A 20,049-nucleotide genomic window follows, 5' to 3' on the forward strand; every position below is an offset into this window, starting at 1 on the left:
TCTCTCTGGCTGCTTGTAAGATTCTTGCTTTGTTGTTGGTGTTTGCCAATTTAATTATAATGTGCCTTGGCATCGTTCTTTTGGGGTTCATTTTGTTTGGGACTCTGTGAGCTTCTTGGATTTGTGTGAGTATTTTCTTCCCTATATCAGGGAAGTTTTCTGTCATTATTTTTTCAAATAGGTTTTCTATTCCTTGCTCAGTTTCCTCTCCTTCTGGCACCTCTATTTTTTGGATGTTGTTTCGTTTCGTGTTGTCCCAGAGTTCTCTTAGGCTCTCTTCCTGCTTTTTAATTTTTTTTTCTAGAGCTGCTCTGCTTGGGTATTTTTTCCTACCTTGTCTTCTAGCTCACTGATGCGGTCCTCTGCTTCTTCTAGTCTACTGTTGATGCTTTCTATTGAGTTCTTTATAGCAGTGATTTAATTTTTCATTCTTCTTGGTTCTTCATTTCCTCTTGGTTCTTACACATATTGTTGAATTTGTCTTCCATTCTTTTCATCCACCTTATGACCATTTCTCTGAATTCTTTCTCTGACGGGTTGCTTGCCTCCATTTCGTTTACTTCCTTTTCTGGTGGTGCCTGTTTTTCTTTCATATGCGGGCTGTTTCTTTGTCTCCCCATGATCTCTCTTCTCCAGGTATTTGGTTATGTAGTTGTCTCTCTGCTTAACAAGACATAACCCAAAGGGAACAAAGCATGAATGTACTCACGGCACCGATAACCCCAATATAAGCAACCACCTGAGAAAAGATAATTAGGGCTCAGAGTTCTTTTCATAGATCTTTCAGATGTTTTACATTGCCTTGGACTTACAGTAAGAATGCAGCCCAGAGGGCTCCCAGGTGGGGTCCCACTGAACACCCACAGCCTGTTGTTTACAGGTCTTATCATATTCTGCTCTCCATAGCATTGACTGGCATCTAAAGTCGTTTTAGCTAAAATCTGCCGGTCACAAGGCATCATATGATAATTTTCAGACAAAGCATTGAGTCCTTTTGTAAACGGACTGTTAGCCCCATTTTCTCTAGTTGATGAGCCTTCCCACACCAGAGGTGGAAGATCGGGGGCCTTAGGTATTACAGGCTTTACAGGCTCTACTTCAGGAGGAGGAGAAGGTGGTGATAAATCCTCCTGGCGTTCTGTAGGCTTTTGATCCTAAATATGAAGTGGGCATAATGCAGTTTGAACAAGAGCCCACATAGTTAAAGATGACAAAGGCACTTCTTTTCCTTGAGCCTGATTTTTCTTTAAATTCCTACCTACTTGTTTCCTGAGATCAAGGTCTAATGTTCTAGCATCAGGGAACTAAGGATTATACTCTATGATAATATGCAAAAACTGTAAGAGAATACTTTCTGATGCTTTAATTCCTTTATCCTTGAGCATGCAAGCTAGAAGTCTGCAATAATGTTTTCCCCCTTTACTCGAATTCTTCCCTATTATAACCTGGCTAATTCCAGAAATATCCATGTCCACTTATGGTCTGGGACTCCGAAGCTGGCACAGGCTTTGTGTGCCAGTGAGTTTCCACTTTTTCTTTTTTACTTCGTTTTTCGCTCAGGTGAATCTTCTCCTTCACTTCCTGTTCAGGTGCCAATTGCTGTGACCTGCACGCCAAGGTTCAGGATCTGAAGTAGGGTCCTACACACAAATTAGAATTCTAAATAAAAGTATGAATTATTAAGGGGTGGGGGACAGATGGAGCCTCTTTTTTGAAGAGACACACAGAGTCCTGGCTTAGTCCGCTTTTATTCAGTTTTAGATACACATCTTGCCCTCAGGCAGGCATGTAGCAGACACATAGTTTCAAAGGTCAGTAAAGATCAGTAAGGTCCAGTAAACATTTACTTGGAGGCTATCAAATCAGGAAATTGCTTTGAGCCACCGCAGTCTCAACACAAACAATTGGTGCCTAGCATAAACCCTGCTAACGCACAAGGTCCATTGGCCTCCCGCGTTCCTTGGTGCAGGCTCATGACAGTGTTGGCATGCGGTAGCTTCCCACAAGACACCCTGTATGTTCTGCCTTACAGTGAGTTCCCTTTTTATTTTGTTGATGGTTTCTTTTGCTGTGCAGAAGCTTTTAATTTTGATGTAGTCTCATTTGTTTATTTTTTCCTTTGTTTCCCTTGCTCTTGGAGATGTATTGGAAAACATATTGCTACAAGAGATGTCTGAGATTTTGCTGCCTATGATTTTCATCGTTTCCGGATGTACATTTAAGTCTGTTATCCATTTTGAGTTTATTATTGTATACTAGAGGCTCGGTTCATGAAAATTCATGCACCGGAGGGGGTGTCCCTCAGCTCGGCTTGCCCCCTCTCACAGTCTGGGAGCCCTTGGGGGCGGGAGGCAACCCGGCAATCAGGGGAAGGCAATGCCTCCATCACACCTCTGCTGCTGCCACTGCTGGCAGCACAAGCCTCAGCCGGCCCTGGTTACCTGAGCCTCGGGTGGCCCTGGGCGGCTCTGAGCCTTGGGCTGGCGCTGGGCTTGCCTGTGCCTCAGGCTGGCCCTGGGCTGCTGGGGGGCTGAGGGGACTGGGGGACTCTGAAGGCAGGCACCCCAGCGGGGCTGAGGGGACTGGGCGCTGCCATCTTGTGGCTGTGGGCACCGCCATCTTTGAGGATGTGGCAGTCAATTAGCATATTCCCTCCTTATTGGCAGTGGGCACTGCCATCTTTGTGATGGTGTGAGGGTCAATTAGCATATCCCCACTTTATTAGATAGGATGGTATAAGTTGGTCTCGTTTAATTTTTTGCATGTAACCTATCCAATTTTCCCAACACAATTTATGGAAAAGACTGTCTACTCTATTATATGCTCTTGTCACCTTGTCAAATGTTAATTGACCATAAAAGTGTGGATTTATTTCTGGGCTCTCTGTTCTGTTCCATTGGTCTATATGCCTTTTCTTATGCCAGTACTAGGCTGTTTTGATTACAAAGTCTTATAGTATAGTTTGATATTATGTATTGTGACACCTCCAACTGTCTTCTTCTTTCTCAAGATCACACTGTGTTTAATCACCCTGGTTTTGTATAAGGTTTGAAATCAGGAAGTGTGAGTTCTCCCACTTTGTTCTTTTTTAACAACATTGTTTTGACTACTGGAGGTCCCTTTCGCAATTCCCCATCAATGTTAGCATTATGTTGTCCATTTCTGCAAAAAGGGCAGTTTGAATTTTGATAGGAATTGCATTGAATCTGTAGATCAGTTTGGGGAGTATTGCCATTTTAATAGTATTAAATATTCCTGTCTATCGACATGGGATGGAATGTCTTTTTTAGGTCTTCGTTAATTTGTTACAATGCTGTTTTGTAGTTTTTCGTGTCCAAAACTTATACTTCCTTGGTTCAGTTTATTCCTAAATATTTCATTCTTTTGATGTAGTTGTAAATGGATTTTTTTCTATTTTTAGATTGTTCATTTCTAAGGTATAGAAATACAACTGAATTTTTGTTTTTATTTTATGTCCTGCAACTTTGCTGAACTCATTTGTTAGCTTTAATAGTTTATTTTTTTTCTCTGTAAATTCTTTAGGGTTTTCTATATTTTAGATCATGCCATCTGTGAATAGAGGTAGTTTTTCTTCCTTTCTAATCTGGATAGCTTTTTTTTTTCTCTTGCTTAATTGCCCTGGCTAGCTCTCTAGTACAGTGTTGAATATTAGTAGCAAAACTGGCATCCTTTTCTTCTTTCCAATCTTAGGGGAAAAGCTTCCAGTCATTTTTTCACCATTGAGTATAATGTTAACTATAGATTTTTCATAAATATCCTTTAACATATTGAGAGATTTCTCTTTTGTTCCTGTTCAGTTTTTATCTGAAAGGGTATTAGATTTTTTTCAAATGCTTTTTTTTGCATCTATTGAAATGATCATGCAGTTTCTCTCCTTCATTCTATTAATATGATATACAACATTGAGTGATTTTTATATGTTGACTAACACTTGCATTCCTGGAATTAATTCTAATTGGTCATGGTATTATAAACCTTTTAACATGCTGCTGGATTTTATTTGCTAGTATTTTGTTGAGGATTTTTGCATCTGTATTCATAAGGGACTGTAGTTTTCTTGTGATGGCGTTGGCCTTGTAAAATGAGTTAGGAAGTGTTCCCTTTTCTTCTGCATAAAATATTGTAATAATATTTTCTCATTTAACATATAAACTTTCTCATGATCTTAATAATGAGTTTTTTTTAATGACTATATAATATTCCTGGTACTAGATGTGCCATTCCCCTGTGTACATGTGTTTAATTTTTTTTCTCTTAAGGTAACATAGAAGTGAGCATCTTTGTGTGGGTAACTTTTTATTCCTCATTTTTTTAGCTCACACTTTGTATTTAAAATTACACTTTAAGGATTCTTAATAAAATGTAGTCAGGTAGAGTCCTGATAATTCAGAGAAACAGTTTTCTGTTTATTTCATGTGACTTATTTAGAGTTCTGATAATGTTGCAAAGTGGTAAGCATTTTTAAATTGCTGACTTCTTCATTCATTTTGTTAGTTAGAGTGGAGATCTGTCCTCAATCACTCACTGTTAATGTACGTGAATGACTAGAACGCTGGAACAAAATCAGGCCTGCCTTAGTAATGTGTTTTCCACTTATGAAATTGGAGTGTGGGTACTCTGTTGCCATGGATATTTGCTATTTAAATATGTTGAAAGGTTTAAAATGTTCTCTTGTTTTATTAGGACTTCATAATGATGAGTAGTAAATTATCCAGGAAGATAATAAAAAATTGTGTGTTAGGATTAATATAGACTATAAATTGTTGACTGCAGTTTAAAAATTCATGTTACCTCTGTTGTGATTAAAAACTGCCTCTGTTTAAATCTTTCTTTTAACAGATGTTTCAGTTACCATTAAAGTAAATATAAATGATTCATAGATTCTGGGAAGATAATGCTAACAACTTAATAAGGCATAATTTTAACCATGAATGAAGTAGCATCTTAGCATTTGAAATAGCCTCAAAGCATTCTGCTTTGCTGATTGTTTGCTTGCAGTCCTTTCATTATTAAAGACATATGTGATTAGTTTTAAAGAGTGTGTGATTCAGCTGTCACACTTGAAACCTAGAGGTGCAATTTGAAATTACATATCAGCTATTACAGAAATGAGCTTACTGAAAAAATTTTGCTGCATACTACAATAAATAATGGCAGAAGTTTGATTTAATTCTTATGTGTCACAATTACTGATTATAATATAAATATATCAGATATTGTTGTCTATGGAAAATATGGGATGAGAATTACTAAGCATTTTTATCCTGAAACGTACTATCAGGTATAAAATGGAAAATTGCTGACCTAATAAATATACAGAGCTCATACAATTCATTGTCATGTACATCTGCTGCTCTCATATCTCCAATTGATTACTCCACATTTCTAGTTGGATGACATTATTTAATGCTAACCTGTTATCTGATGCTGAGCCCTTGATCAGTAATGAAACTTTCAATTATAGCATTTCTTTGGAAAAAAAGACTGTTTTGTGACCTGTTTTAGAGTGTAGTGAAAAATGACTCTTTTCATTTCAAAGGACACTTGTACTTACTTCTCTCGTTATCACTGCACACTCTTCATATCTCAAATTGTATTCTTCTCTCATCCTAAAAACCTGCAAGGCAAGAGATCTCTGCATAATTGAAAGCACTGGACTTGTGTCCTACTCTGAACATCATTTTCCTTATTTGTAAAAACTGAGGGTGTTAAACTAGAAGATCTATAATATTGCTTCAGGTGTCTCACTCTAAAAATTGAGGTGTTTAAGAACATCACCCTGTATGGGTGGTATGCCAATTTTCTTCTGGTCTCACATTGGTCATCTATTATCCTAGTCCATTTAATTGTAAACAGCCTTGTAAGTAGTTTTTTATTTCAAATTTTCTGTTCTAATTTTTCTTTCCATTTTTTAAAAAAATATATTTTACTGATTTTTTTACAGAGAGGAAGGGAGAGGGATAGAGAGTTAGAAACATCGATGAGAGAGAAACATCGATCAGCTGCCTCCTGCACACCCCCTACTGGGGATGTGCCCGCAACCAAGGTACATGCCCTTGACTGGAATCGAACCTGGGACCCTTGAGTCCGCAGGCCGACTTTCTATCCACCTGAGCCAAACCGGTTAGGGCTCTTTCCATTTTTGCTAATCTTAGTACAGGCCTAGGTCAAACAAGAGCTTATTTCCAGTCTTTCTTCATTTTGTTTTATCCCCATGTTGCTTTATGACTTACCTTCCCTCAAGACCAGTTTCATCAAGTTACTTTTTTAAAAAAATAAATCTTTATTGTTGAAAGTATTACATATGTCCCTCTTTTTCCCCATTGACCCCCTCCATCATCAATTTACTTCTATTTAGGAAGTGTTGTTGGCTTAATTCCACATATCATACACGTTTCTGTTTATTCTAGTAACTTTCAGATCCCTAGCACAATTTTCTGTTTTAATCATATTGGTGTCCTTAACCTCATCCTATGTTCTTTCCATCTGTTTTACTAAATTATTCTCCTTACCTGAATGCCTTTTTCTTTAAGCCCTTCTGCCATTCTGAGAGATTAGCTTGTGAAACTTAACTTGGCCACTTCAGTAGTATATGGTATTCTCTGAGGGTTTGTGTAAACTTTTAACAATCCTTGAGATAGTGGCATTAATCATAACTTACACAGAAGATTCTGAGACTAATGAGCAGTGGAACTGGGGTTTGAATTTTGTTTGGGATCTTTTTACTTCTCCTTAAAAAAATGGCCAAAGTAACCCCAAGGAACACATAAACAGAGTTAATGACACAGATTTAAGTGCTCAACATAATCTGGCACCTAGCATGTACTAGTATTTGCTAAATATTTAGATGGACATTTTTCTTAAAGTTTGAGAGTTCCTTTCTCTACTTAATTTATCAAAGGAGCTTGAAGTAGGGAAGCCCTTCATCTGACGAGTGTCTCATTTTTGTTTAGGAACCCTGGGGAGATCTTTCATGAAATCTTTCAAAGGGATAATAGTAAAACATTTTCTTTTTTTACATTAAAGGCTGAAAAAGAGATGGCCTTTGTGTGTATGTTCAGTAATCATCCGTTCATGATAGTGAATAGATATTTTTAGGGCTAAGACTGAGCAATACAAGCAGTGTTAATGAGATTTTAAAGGACATCATACTAATTGTTGGAAGTTACTCATGCACTTGGAGTATCAATGACTGTCAAAGTGAAAATGTGGTTTTTAAGAGTAGTAGCTAATAGACAGTTTCCTTATAAAAATCGAGGTCACTGTGCATAGTGATCAACCCTATTTTTTGGCTTCATTCCCCTCTTCTATGTGATTGACTCCCCAGTGCTTAACCCCCTTGTAGCTCTCTTTAATCCTGCAACTTCAACTCACTGCTAGATCTTTTCATTGGTGACCTGTCATCTCAAACCTAACATTCATAATTTGCTATGTTTTATAATTGTATGTATAATTGTGTTTATGTTATTGTATTATGTTCACAAGCATAAAGTTCTTGTGTGAGGATCATAGCTTACATTCCTTTGAATCCCCTGTACCTATTATAGTGCTTTGGGTACAATAGGAAACCAAATGCATGTGATTACAGTAATTTCATGGCAAGAGTAGCTTTTTTCTTTTGGTAACTTCAAAAACCTGGTTGGTATTCATCCAGAGTTCAGATATAATTGCAAAGTCTATAGAATCAGACAATAACAAGAAGGTTCTGTTTTGTATCTTGTAAAAACAAGAGCATTATCTTCGAAAGTTATATACTCCTTGTAGAAAATTTTTTTATCTGTTTGATGAATGACTTAAACACATTTATTTAAAATTAAATCCTTTCTTAGTTTTGGAGGTAATGGATATATGTTTATTACCTTGATTGTGTGATAGTTTCAGGCTATATGCATATGTCCAAACTCATCAAATTGTATACATTAAATATGTTACAGTTCTTTGTATATTAGTTATAAATCAGTAAAGCTTTTAAAATTAATTTTAACTGGCTTTTAATAGGCAATACAAAATTATAGCACTTATTTTTGCTGTTCATCTCACTTTAAACTGGTTTGATTTTCTGTGTATTAGGCTTGCTTGCATTTCTCCTTTACCTACACATTATCTCTGACCTTTTTTTCCCCCCTAATTTTTCTTTTATAATACTTCTGTTTTTTATTTTTTTATTTTTTAAAATATATTTTATTGATTTTTTACAGAGAGGAAGGGAGAGGCATAGAGAGTTAGAAACATCGATGAGAGAAAAACATCGATCAGCTGCCTTCTGCACACCCCCTACTGGGGATGTGCCCGCAACCAATGTACATGCCCTTGACCGGAATCGAACCTGGGACCCTTCAGTCCGCAGGCCGACGCTCTATCCACTGAGCCAAACCGGTTAGGGCAATACTTCTGGTTTTTAAAGTATTCTGTTTTATATTAAGGGCATATTTTAATTGTTTCGAGGTTGTTAATACAAACTTGAGGACAAGGACCATGATTTATTTGTCTTTATATTGGCACTGTGTCTAGCACAGTATCTGGCAAAGAGCCATTTAATGGCAGATCACTCAGGTCTCCTGAGATATGGAGACCAGTGCTCCTTTCTCATTATGCTATGTGGACCATAGCCTACATTCACATTCTGAATTAAAAACCTTAATGATGATTGACTCTTAAGTTAGCACTTTAACAGGTCTTGATTATGATTTTAAACTTTTGGAAAATATCGTTGAGTAAGTGACTATATACAAAGAGTATATTGATGTTGCTACACTGTCTAAAATAGGAGTGAATCAGAATTAATGTCTTCTGATTCTGTATTTGTCATGACTTTGATTAAAGTAATTTTTAATAAAGATAAAATATGTTGTGGTATTTAAAATGTATTTTTAAAATATTTTGCTTTCTCCACCCCCTTCTTCTTATTTTTATAAAGTTACCGGGCAGTGACATTGCCAGTGGGAGTGATGTGCTTTCTGATGTCATACCCAGTATTCCAAGTTCACCTTGCCTGCTTCCTAAAAAGAAAAACAAGCACAGGAATTTAGACGAACTTCCTTGGAGTTCAATGTCAAATGATGAACAGGTAGAGATCTTGGCATTTTAATTAAAAGCATATATGTGGAGACTATATGAAGCTCAATTTATTGCCTGTTTAAAGTCACAGGGTAAATATGGATTGCATAGTGAATCTGAATTTTAGCTATAACTAATTGTTTTTTAGGGAACAAATTAACATTAAGTGCTTTGATATTTAAAATATAATAAATGACATACTAGACAATCAGGTTTTGACATTGATCTTGTTTATTATAATTTTTTATTACATAGGTGGAATATATTGAGTATCTGAGTCGCAAAGTCAGTACTGAGATGGGTCTTCGGGAGCAACTTGATATTATTAAAATAATTGATCCTTCTGCTCAAATCTCCCCTACAGACAGTGAGTTTATTATTGAACTTAACTGTCTCACAGATGAAAAACTGAAGCAGGTATGTAAAAAAAATATAGATTGTTCAGCTATAGAAAATATCATTGTTTTGTAGCATGTATACGTGAATAATATGTAAATTCATAGATAATTAGCTAAAAATCACTGCTGTGAAATATAATATTATAAAAATTATGGTAATATTTGAGAACACGTGTTTTTTTTAAATAAAGATTTTTTATTGGTTTTTAGAGAGAGAGGAAGGGAGATGGAGAGAGAAATATTGATGTGATAGCAAAACATCGATCAGCTGCCTCCTGTATAGCCCCTACCACGGTTCAAGCCCACAACCCAGGCATGTGCCTTGACTGGGAATTGAACCAGCAACCTTTTGGTGTACAGGACAATACCCAACCAACTGAGCTACACTGGCCAGGGTGAGAACAGGTGGTTTTAAGAGGTTTTATGTACATCTCACCTGGCAGGACCTCTCTGGGATCGTGTGGATCTAGAACCTGCTTCTTAGTTGTGTAGGCTTTGAAACTTAATTTCACCACATGAGGGATGGTTACACTACAGTATAGATTTATTCTAACTCAGCTTACAAAAGACTGATTGATATAATGAAAATAATGATTATTGAGAGTTAATACTTGCATGAACATCTGAACTGAAGGATTTGAGTAGTCTTATGAAGTAATTGAGCTTGGCTAGGGTAAAACATAATTAATTTTCCCTTATGCTATTTTGAAATACACATTTCTGGTATCTTCTAAGTATAGTCTTTACTACTCTTTTTCGCTGGCACATAGCTAAATGAATACTTCTGTTCTATTTTTTTGACATTTATCATTATTTATAAAACATTTTTCTCATTTCAGTATTTCTCTCAACAAACATTATAATGTTCTATATTCAATCCCCTTTTTCATTAGTATGGTAAATTGATACCTTGCATTTGAAGGCAGCTACTGTGTGCCCCTAGCTAAGATTTATGAAACACCCTAATATTAGATATACTTAGAAATTTACTTAAATCATCTTTAGTGGAAATCTTTTAAAAAATCTCATCTGCCCTGCTGGTGTTGCTCAGTGGTTGAGCGTTGACCCAGGAACCAAGAAGTCACCAGGTAGATTCCAGATCAGACCACATGCCCCAGTTATGGGCTCTATCCCCAGTAGGGGTCATGCAGGAGGCAGCCTATCAGTGATGTTACTCTTTCATCAATGTTTCCATTTCTCGATCCCTATCCCTTCCTCCCTCTAAAAAATAAATCAATAATAGCATACTTTAAAAAAATATCATCTATTTTATTTTACTGTTAGTTTCTGTCTCTTGAGTGTTATGATCCTAAATTCTGGATGCCAGTAGCCTTCCATTTATTGATTATATAGGGTGTCCCAAAAACGTATACACACTTTTATATAGACTCGTTTAAATTTTGAAAATTAACTGTATGTTAATAAACATGGACTTTATAATCATTCAAAGTGTGTATACATTTTTTTGGGACACCCTTTATTTTATGTGCTTTGAAAATCTAACTCCATAATATATATTCTAGAATTTTGAACATTGTCAAGAGGTTTCTTTTTGTCCTTATATTCTACCTACAGTGGGGCCTTGACTTACGAGTTTAATTCGTTCTGAGACCGAGCTCGTTAAGGAGCTTGTTAACTCAAATTACTCTATCAACTCAATGCAAAAAATCGGTGAAGAGACAGCTGGTATCTCAAAAAACTCGTTAGTCGGGACATTCGTAAGTCAAGGCCCCACTGTATGTGTATCTGTAACACTTTTGACAGTCTTTTAAGTACACCATTCTATTCTCGAGTATTTTGAGGGTAGAACGTCAAGTAACAACACTAACTAGTTTTTATCTTTGCGTTCCAAGGTCAGAAACTATATCAAGGAGCATAGCCCTCGCCAACGGCCTGTACGAGAGGCCTGGAAGAGAAGCAACTTTAGTTGTGCAAGCACCAGTGGAGTGAGCGGTGCCAGTGCCAGCAGCAGCAGTGCCAGCATGGTCAGTTCAGCAAGCAGCAGCGGGTCCAGTGTTGGAAACTCTGCTTCAAACTCCAGTGCCAACATGAGTCGAGCACACAGTGACAGCAACTTGTCTGCAAGTGCAGCAGAGCGGATTCGGGATTCAAAAGTAAAACATCTAATCAATACAAAACTTTACCTTTCAATATTAACATTAGTACTCCCTCATATAAATTTCTTGAAGAGTTAAATGTATCTTGCTATCTAGATGCCTGGGGGTTGTGGTTTTAATTTTTTTTGTCTTACATTCTTTTATTTATTATGCATATGCATATGCAGATCTGTTTTTTGTACAGTATTTGGTTCTATCAAATAATCATACCAAGGCATTCTATTTGTATTTTTCCCCAAATCTACAGTGATTTCATGAGGAGGTGGGGTTGGCAAGCAGCTGGTTCTGGTTCAATTGAACAAAGCCCTCTAGGTTGAATCCTTTGAAATACTGTTGTGACCCACAGCCATAACACTCAAATTTATCTGATTTTTGTGTCTCTTTTTTAAAAATATATTTTATTGATTTTTTTACAGAGAGGAAGGGAGAGGGATAGAGAGTTAGAAACATCGATGAGAGAGAAACATCGATCAGCTGCCTCCTGCTCACTCCCCACTGGGGATGTGCCTGCAACCAAGATACATGCCCTTGACCAGAATCGAACCCGGGACCCTTGAGTCCGCAGGCCGATGCTCTATCCACTGAGCCAAACCGGTTAGGGCGATTTTTGTGTCTCTTTTAAGTAAGATAAATTGATGGAAACAATGAGTGAATCTCAGGATTGCAATATTGACTATAACTCACTACTGAGTGGGTCTCCCTATATCACTGATGTTACTGTCTATTAGCTCTCAAGAATATTCTGTCTTTTGTGTATGTTAAATGTTTTTTTAATGTTTTAGTCTTAAGTGTTTCATCTTAGCCCTTTTATAAAAATATAATAATGCTTTCTCTAATTTATTTCTACTGTTTTCACAGTTGAAAAAAATCTGTGTAATATTATTGAGCATATACAAAATAGGTAATATAAGTATACTAGAGGCCTGGTGCACAAAATTCGTGCACGGGTAGCGTCCCTATTCCTGGCCGGAGATCAGGGCCGATCAGGTTCCCCACCTCCCCACCTCCTCCTTCCCTAGCCGTCCATGTGCCGCCACCGCGTGGTTCCCCTGCCTCTCCACCTCCTCCTTCCCTTGCTCCTTCAGCGCCCTGCCGCCACCACTGCTCACCCGCCATGTTCCGTGCCGCCCCCTGGTGATCAGCACATGTCAGAGCAAGCAATCGAACTCCTGGTCTCTCAGTAGAACTCCTGAGGGGGGGCACTTTGCATATTAGCCATATATATAGATACAGATATAGATATAGATATAGATATAGATAGATATATAGATATATATAGATATAGATAGACATATATATAGATGTATGGTTCTATGATGCTTAGCAGGGGAGTTCAGCTCTTGCAGTGGTGACAGTCTGGAGCCAACTTAAGGATGATAAGGGTATCTTTCTAACTCTTTGGGAACCCAATGGTGACTAGAAGATACACAGTGATTTTTTCTCTGACTTTTACCGAACAGAAACATAGTCAGCTTTGTTGGTTGCCAAGGGATTCCTCTGGATATATGGTCATTCCTTTTTAGCATTAGTTCACCAGTGACAAGGAATAGAGTACCCAATGGGTTTCTAATGGGCTTTTAAGATGGTATTTGCCTAATACGGAAATACATGATTCTTTTCCAGTCATGGTAAAATTGCTAGTGCTTTTGGATGAAAGACAACTTAAAAGCATAAGCATTAGAGATGTTCTTTGCACTTGTGTTCGGTATTGTTCACTATGTGTTCACTCTGCACTGACACCAGTGTACCTTAATTTGATTTCTAAATCTTTTTAATGATTGGTTATCCATAACTAGTTAAAATGATCAAGTTTCATCCCCTCCTTATCAGAAGGTTCACTGGTCAAATACATAAAAATAGATTCTTGAGGAAGCATTTTCAAGTCTAAGCCAGGGGCTCACTTACTGGAACCTGGATCATACTGCAGAGGAATTTGAACATCTATAGAAATTCTGAGAATAAAAAATTTGATCCATAAAATACTTTGAAGTGGATATGCCAAAACTAAACTTTACTGATTTAGAAAATTTTATTTTGACAGAAGCGATCCAAGCAGCGGAAGTTGCAGCAGAAGGCCTTACGCAAGAGGCAGCTGAAAGAGCAGAGGCAGGCTCGGAAGGAGCGGCTCAGTGGGCTCTTTCTTAACGAAGAAGTGCTGTCCTTGAAAGTGACTGAGGAAGACCATGAAGCAGATGTAGATGTTTTGATGTAAAAAGGGTGAAGTTATCAACGTTCTTTCCAAGCATTATTTGTTTACATGCATCTTGACCAAGCTTTTGGTTAGGGCTGTGCTGATGTACCATTAATAATTTAGGCCAGTGGTTCTCAGCAGGTGGTCCCTGGATCATCGTCTTCAGCATCACTTGAGAAGTTGTTAGAAATGCATACTATGGGGCCCCACGCCAAACCTAGCGAATCAGAAACCCTGGGGGAGAGGCCTAGCATTGTATTGTAACAAGCACCAGGTTATTTTATCCTGCATGCTAGCTTTAAGAACCACTGATTTAGTAAATGTTGTTTTGACTATTTAAACTTTAGGTTGGTTAAGTAGGCTTTTTCAAATATTAGTAATTTTAAAGTTTAGAAGATTTCAAGGTACTTCTGACAAGTAGTTTATTATGTCTGTATATGTATATGTGTAGAGATCATAATTCATTTTCCTTAATGTTATAATTTCTTAGTTTATATTTTCTAAAGGGCCATAGCATAATTCTCAATTTCTTGTGGAAGTCTTTCTTTGAGGTTTTGGGGATGGAATGTGGATTGCTATCTACAATAGTGCCTTCATTAGGTTTATTTCTATCTGTTTTCATTCATTATTAACTCAAAAGTGTAAAACCAGGCCCTATTATCTTTCTTGTTAGGTTTGTTTTTTTCTTTTCACTTTATGTACATTTAGTATCCTTTTTGTAAGTGATGACTACTGAGGAAATAGTGTTACTAACAGCTGAATTTTAGACTTGATGCTATGTTCATTAATATTCAAATGAGAAAGCAATGAACAAAATAACCCATTCTACTCTTTCACTGCTTTCTAAAGTTTTAGGCTGTGAAACTGTCTGAAAGGCAGAAAATATCTCTTAAGTTCTTTTTGTGGGTCATTTTTTTTTCCAGCACAGCTCTAATTTTTAAATAGTTGGTATAATAGCTTCTGGCATGTGAACAGGTTAATGTTCAAAATTAACTAAAGGAAACCCTTACAGTTCTGTTAACCGTCCCTATAAATCTTTAAAATACATAGAGCAGTGAGATAATAGAAAAAACCTTAGCTTGTTGGCGGTTAAAATAGAACTAATTTTAAATGTGAAATTATAGTTTCTTTAATGCTTTTATGGAGAGTTTGTTATGAACATTCGCAGTAGTGTGACTCCTTTTCTTCTACCACACATCTTTAATCATTCATATGGATTAAAGAAGTTGGAAACTAATACTACTGACAATCAAGCTGCTTTCTGACCTTCATAATTTTTATTTTATTGTAGATAACTTTTGAAAGGTAATTGTGATACTATAGGAGTTGCAGTCCATATCTTTAAAGCTAGAGTCAGAGGTTGATGGGGATTTCTACTTTTTTTAACTTATTATACCAAGTAACTTGTTAAGATAAAGATTAATGGCTTAAATTCTTAATTTAAAGTTCTTAATCTAAATATAAAGGCATAACCTTTGCTTACAGTCATGTGTTTTGAAAATTTGATTTCATTTTGGTTCCTTGAAGGTTAAAGAATTGAAACTGAGGATAAAAATTGATATATTGCAGCTTTGCTGAGGCCTGTAACATTTTGAAGACCATTAAATTCATACTTTAAAATGTTACTAAAATTTAAGAAGTGTATATGTGTACTAGTATATGTTTATCAGTTGGAATAGTCTTTCTGACTTTCCTCTTACCTCCTCTTTGGTGCTCCTAACCAGCTTAGAGGGCCCAACGAGAGCTTGGGGATAGACCCAAGAATACTCTGAGGAAGGTGGAAGGGTCAACCTCCTTGTGTTTTCCTTTTCAAGTATAGGGAGAGTAAATGGAGAGAAGAATAAATACAGCTGAATTCTCTATTTGCTCTTAGCAAAAACAAATTTCAGAGAATGATTGTTCTCTTCACTCTTCAAGGAAAACAGGCCCGTTTTGGAGACCGCAGAGCAGACTTGATCTGTTAAATACTTGGAAACAGTTTACTTGACAGTGACCAGTAAAAGAAAATCCTAAACAGGGTTGTGATGTAATAAGACCAATTCCTCTACTCTCCCAACAATCACATAGTCTTATTACCTCAGATTTAACGTAGGTCACTATTAAACAAGTTTACCAAAGCACCACAAAGCCAATTTTAAAAGTATATAAAGGTTTGAGAGTTTATGGTAAAGTGTGCCATGAAATTTTGTGTAGATCTGGATGAACTGTCTTTACAGTACTATAAATTAAAGATAACTCATAAAGTTGGTTTGAAGGAGATTGAAATACTTCCTCCGATTAAAACGAAAAAAAGTAACACAACTTGGGTTTGCTTATGATTAAAGAGGGAGATTACAGTGTTCTCCATCCCCCTTCAAAAAAACTCGGGAGAAAAAGACAAAAAGTCTTTGTTAACATGTTATTTTCTTGTTCTGTTTTAATGCCTTATGTAGATAATGTAAGTTTGAATTACTTCTTTCTTGGAATAAGTAATTTATTCAATCTGGTATATCTCTGAGTTCAATTCAAAAGAAACCCAGCTCTGTTTTTTTTTTTTTTTCTTTTAAGCCCTAACTAAGCCTTGTTATCGGAGAACATGATAAAGTCCCCTCAGATTTATCCAGAAACATTTTATTAGAGATCTTGTATATATGTCATTATATCTCAATAAAATGGAAAAAAAGAGATATCATAGAAGTCTGTCAGTCCCCACTACAGCTTTTTAAAGTATGAATCTTGAGTTAAACAAAATGGCATGTCTTTTTCTACAGTATCTCAATGGAATTAAAGTAAGGTGGTATAGTTTAAGACATAGTGGAGTGTAAAGGGCTAGTTCATTCTGTCCCAACAAGAACTTAAAGTAACACCTTTTTGCTTTCATAAGACTTGTCTCATTTTTTGTTAAGCTGTGGTGGTTTTGTCCATTTCCTGTCTTTATTATTAAGTTAATATTGCTGATGAATTAATCACAGAAACTGACTTACCATTTATGGATTCGGTAGACATCTCATTTTATAGTTTTTAAATGTGCTAAATCCCCTCATAAAGGAAAAATTCAAAGAACCTATAGTATAAAGGTATCCAGATTCTGATGAGCTTTAAAAACTGTGAAATTTATCAAATGTGTTAATATTTAGGCTAAAAATGTTAGTTGCTAGTAACTAACAACTATAGAAGTCTTGTTTCTAGATTCTCTAGCAGAGATTTTTGTTCATGGCTCACTCTATATAGCCTCATGTGCCTTAAAGGTGAACTCTACTTTTTTGTCAATATCAAGCTTTTCCAAACTAAGAAATAATCTGAATGTTATAATTAATTTTATAAAATGCCCATGCTGTTGGATATCAGTAAGCAAAGCCATTAAATTGAACCAATAAATTGGTAATAACTTGTATAAAAAAAAACACCTTCAGATTTTAAATTTCATTTGCCTAACTTTGTTTTGGCCCATCTAGGTCATTGAAGAACATTGAAAGTTATCTAAAACATAGCTTAATATATTCTTTTATTGCCCCCACCCCCACCCCCTGAAGAATGTCATAAGCCAAAATACTTTTTAAAACCAGATAATTCTTTAATATCTGGAAAGATAATTTTTAATGCAAAAGTACTTCCAGAACAGAGATTATATAGCAAGTTTATTCTTTTGTTAACTTTAGGGATTCTTTGCATTTATTTGTGTAATAGCCGGAACACTCCTCTCTCCTTTAACAAATCACCTTTTAGCACTCCTATCTCCAAGAAAAATGTTTGTTTGGAATTGGAAGGGAGTTATTTAAAGTTAGTTTATAGTTTTAGAGGGTTATTAGGAAAATTCCAAGTTGCATTTAAATAATAGTATTAATGGTAAGCACACTGACATTCAACATGTCTAAACTTAGAGGTAAATTTAATCCTTAAAAGGACTATTAGTTAGAAAATAAGTATTTGTATATACATGGACTGTGGTAACTTTGGATTTGTTTTAAGTCTGACAAAGTAAGATAAATTTTGTCTTTATAATGAAATTATGTTAAATGGGTAAGAAGCATCTGAGAGGTATTTAGACCTAGGCATCTCTGTCAGCATAGTATCTGGAGCATACCGCCGCCTTAGAACGCTTAATTCTTATTTCTTTGGAAAATAATTTACTTATTCCAAAAGGCGTAGAAGGAACTCAAATTCCTCTAATTAGCTGGATATTAAGAGTAAGGAAGTTGCATGGTATAGCTGAAGATCTGAGTTCATTCATTGACAGTTTATTTTCATTTTTTTTTTCTGATAACATTTTCAGCCCCCTCACGATTATATTTTAAATTAAGGTTATTAATGTTTTAACCTAGTTCACGTTATGGTAAATTAATTTTTAATTGACATTCATATTGAACTCAGAAAAACTGGTTTGGTCTTCTCAGACTTTAATATGTAGTACTTTTTCTTTATTGTCAAGTTTCGATGTTGCATCTTTGGTCAGTGGAATCTATGGAAATATGTGTTCTTTCTTTGTGGTAAGGGATGCGAGTGGAAAAGAGGAGAATTGCTCTAATTATACTTAGGCATTTTGACTATATAACGATAGTTGTAGACTTAATCTGTATAAATGACAAGTTAATATTTACATATTCTGAATTGTTCTAAGGAACAGTGGCCCGAAACCATGGCTTGTTTTGTGGAGCTGCTTGATCTTTAATGGTAGTTGACCAGTTGGATTTAAGTTGAAGTTTTGGGGTACGTTATCTAGCTCAGGCTTTTAGGAATAGAGCAGACCAGGTCTGCTCCTGTAGTGGATCAATTTAATTTTAATTTCCTTTTTAAGTACTCTAATTTAGATATAGGTATTATCCATTCTGAATCTTTGTGTTGGGAGTTTTATAAGACTGTTGTCAAAAGCTATTAAGGATAAACACAAGTATATGTGAAGCATTTCACAGATAGTTAAAATTTTCCTTTTTTTGGTTTCAAAGGTTAGTTCTATAGTGTCAATATCATAACCAAAGCAAGTAGGAATTTGACTCATTTGGAGACTCTTCAAGTAGTCTTAAATGGTGTAATATATCAGATTGTTAACCAGGATTTTTTTCCTGTGTTTCTGCTAAATGTATTATTATATTAATGCACTTTTGTATATAACTGTCTTCTGTACATTCTGTACTTATTACAGTGGACATAAGATTTTTCCTGAAGCTGTGAGGGAAAAACAATAGGTGTAACACAAGTCATTTCAATTTTGAGTTCCTTCTTGTACTTGAAATTAGTAGTTCAGTATTTAAATCTAAATGAGTATGTATGGTTGTAATGAAAACTGGCAGTGTGACAGAACTGTCTTTTGAAACAATATCAGAATGAAAAGCGTTGTTTTGGTTATTAAGAACTCTTGTAATATGTTAATTTTTTATGTACCATGAGTTTTTATAAATTCCAGTGCTGCTGAATCCACTCCTTGTCATATTCCATCCCAGTACACTTATCAAGAGAGAAGAATTGCTCTCAATTTATTTTGCTCACAGTTTGGTTAAGGCTTCATAAACTTTTGTTTTGTAAAAGCCTCAATTTCTCAAATTTCATTGGCAAATTATTTTCTTCTGGAAAGATCAGATTTCTATAGAGATTAGCATTCACAGTAAGTGAAAATTAGGTCTAACTTTTATTTACAAAAATCAGATCTATTTTCCTTATATATTGATCTAGAATCTTTTAAAGTTACAATTATATAAAAGAAATGGCTGTGAGCAGTTTTATATATAGATACAGAAGCAATTCGGCTTTTCAGCAGCAACTTTCTCTCTTGCCACTAGAGGGAGGTGGTTGCTCGCTCCTTCAGAAAATGTCTTAGCTGCTTTTCTTTTGTTTTTAATTTTAGAGGTTGAAATCAACCTCAGTCTCAAAACTCCTTTTGTGATATTAAATTCTTTCATTTATTAGTCCAAGGTGAGTTAATTAAGCTTGTGTAATAAAGCCTGTCTTATTCATGCTTTTCCATAATCTTCAGTGTTTAATAAATGTTAGATATTACTTGAAACGTATGTGTGGGTGTGTGTTTTTTTGGTGTGTGTGTGCTTTTTTTTTTTTTTTTTAGGTATTTTAGAGCTGTGTTGTCCATTATGGTAATTTTTAGCTACATGTGGCTATTTAAATAAATTAAAATTTAAAGTTTAGTTCTTTGGTCCCGTTAACAGCACTTCAAGTACCAAATAGTCACATACAGCAAGAGGCTACTACTATAGAGACACATCATCATACCTCCATCATCAAAGATGGTTTATATATTGACCTTGTTATAATGCAGATTTTGATTCAGTAGGTCAGG

At 35.7% G+C, this 20,049-nt stretch overlaps 1 protein-coding gene across 1 annotated transcript in view; it reads left to right on the forward strand.

Annotated features, from left to right (window-relative positions):
- Window positions 1-19,761, forward strand: part of FAM199X (family with sequence similarity 199, X-linked) — a 39,069-nt gene extending 19,308 nt beyond the window's left edge. The window contains exons 3-6 of the mRNA XM_005863192.2: window positions 8,939-9,088; window positions 9,334-9,495; window positions 11,330-11,590; window positions 13,635-19,761. Of these exons, the coding sequence (XP_005863254.1) occupies window positions 8,939-9,088; window positions 9,334-9,495; window positions 11,330-11,590; window positions 13,635-13,805 (744 nt within the window). The 3' untranslated portion in view covers window positions 13,806-19,761. The remainder of the gene's footprint in view (window positions 1-8,938; window positions 9,089-9,333; window positions 9,496-11,329; window positions 11,591-13,634) is intronic.
- Window positions 19,762-20,049: the final 288 nt, after the last annotated feature.

Source organism: Myotis brandtii, unplaced genomic scaffold (assembly GCF_000412655.1).
Source record: "Myotis brandtii unplaced genomic scaffold, ASM41265v1 scaffold1739, whole genome shotgun sequence".
In the NCBI taxonomy this organism is placed as follows: Eukaryota; Metazoa; Chordata; class Mammalia; order Chiroptera; family Vespertilionidae; genus Myotis; species Myotis brandtii.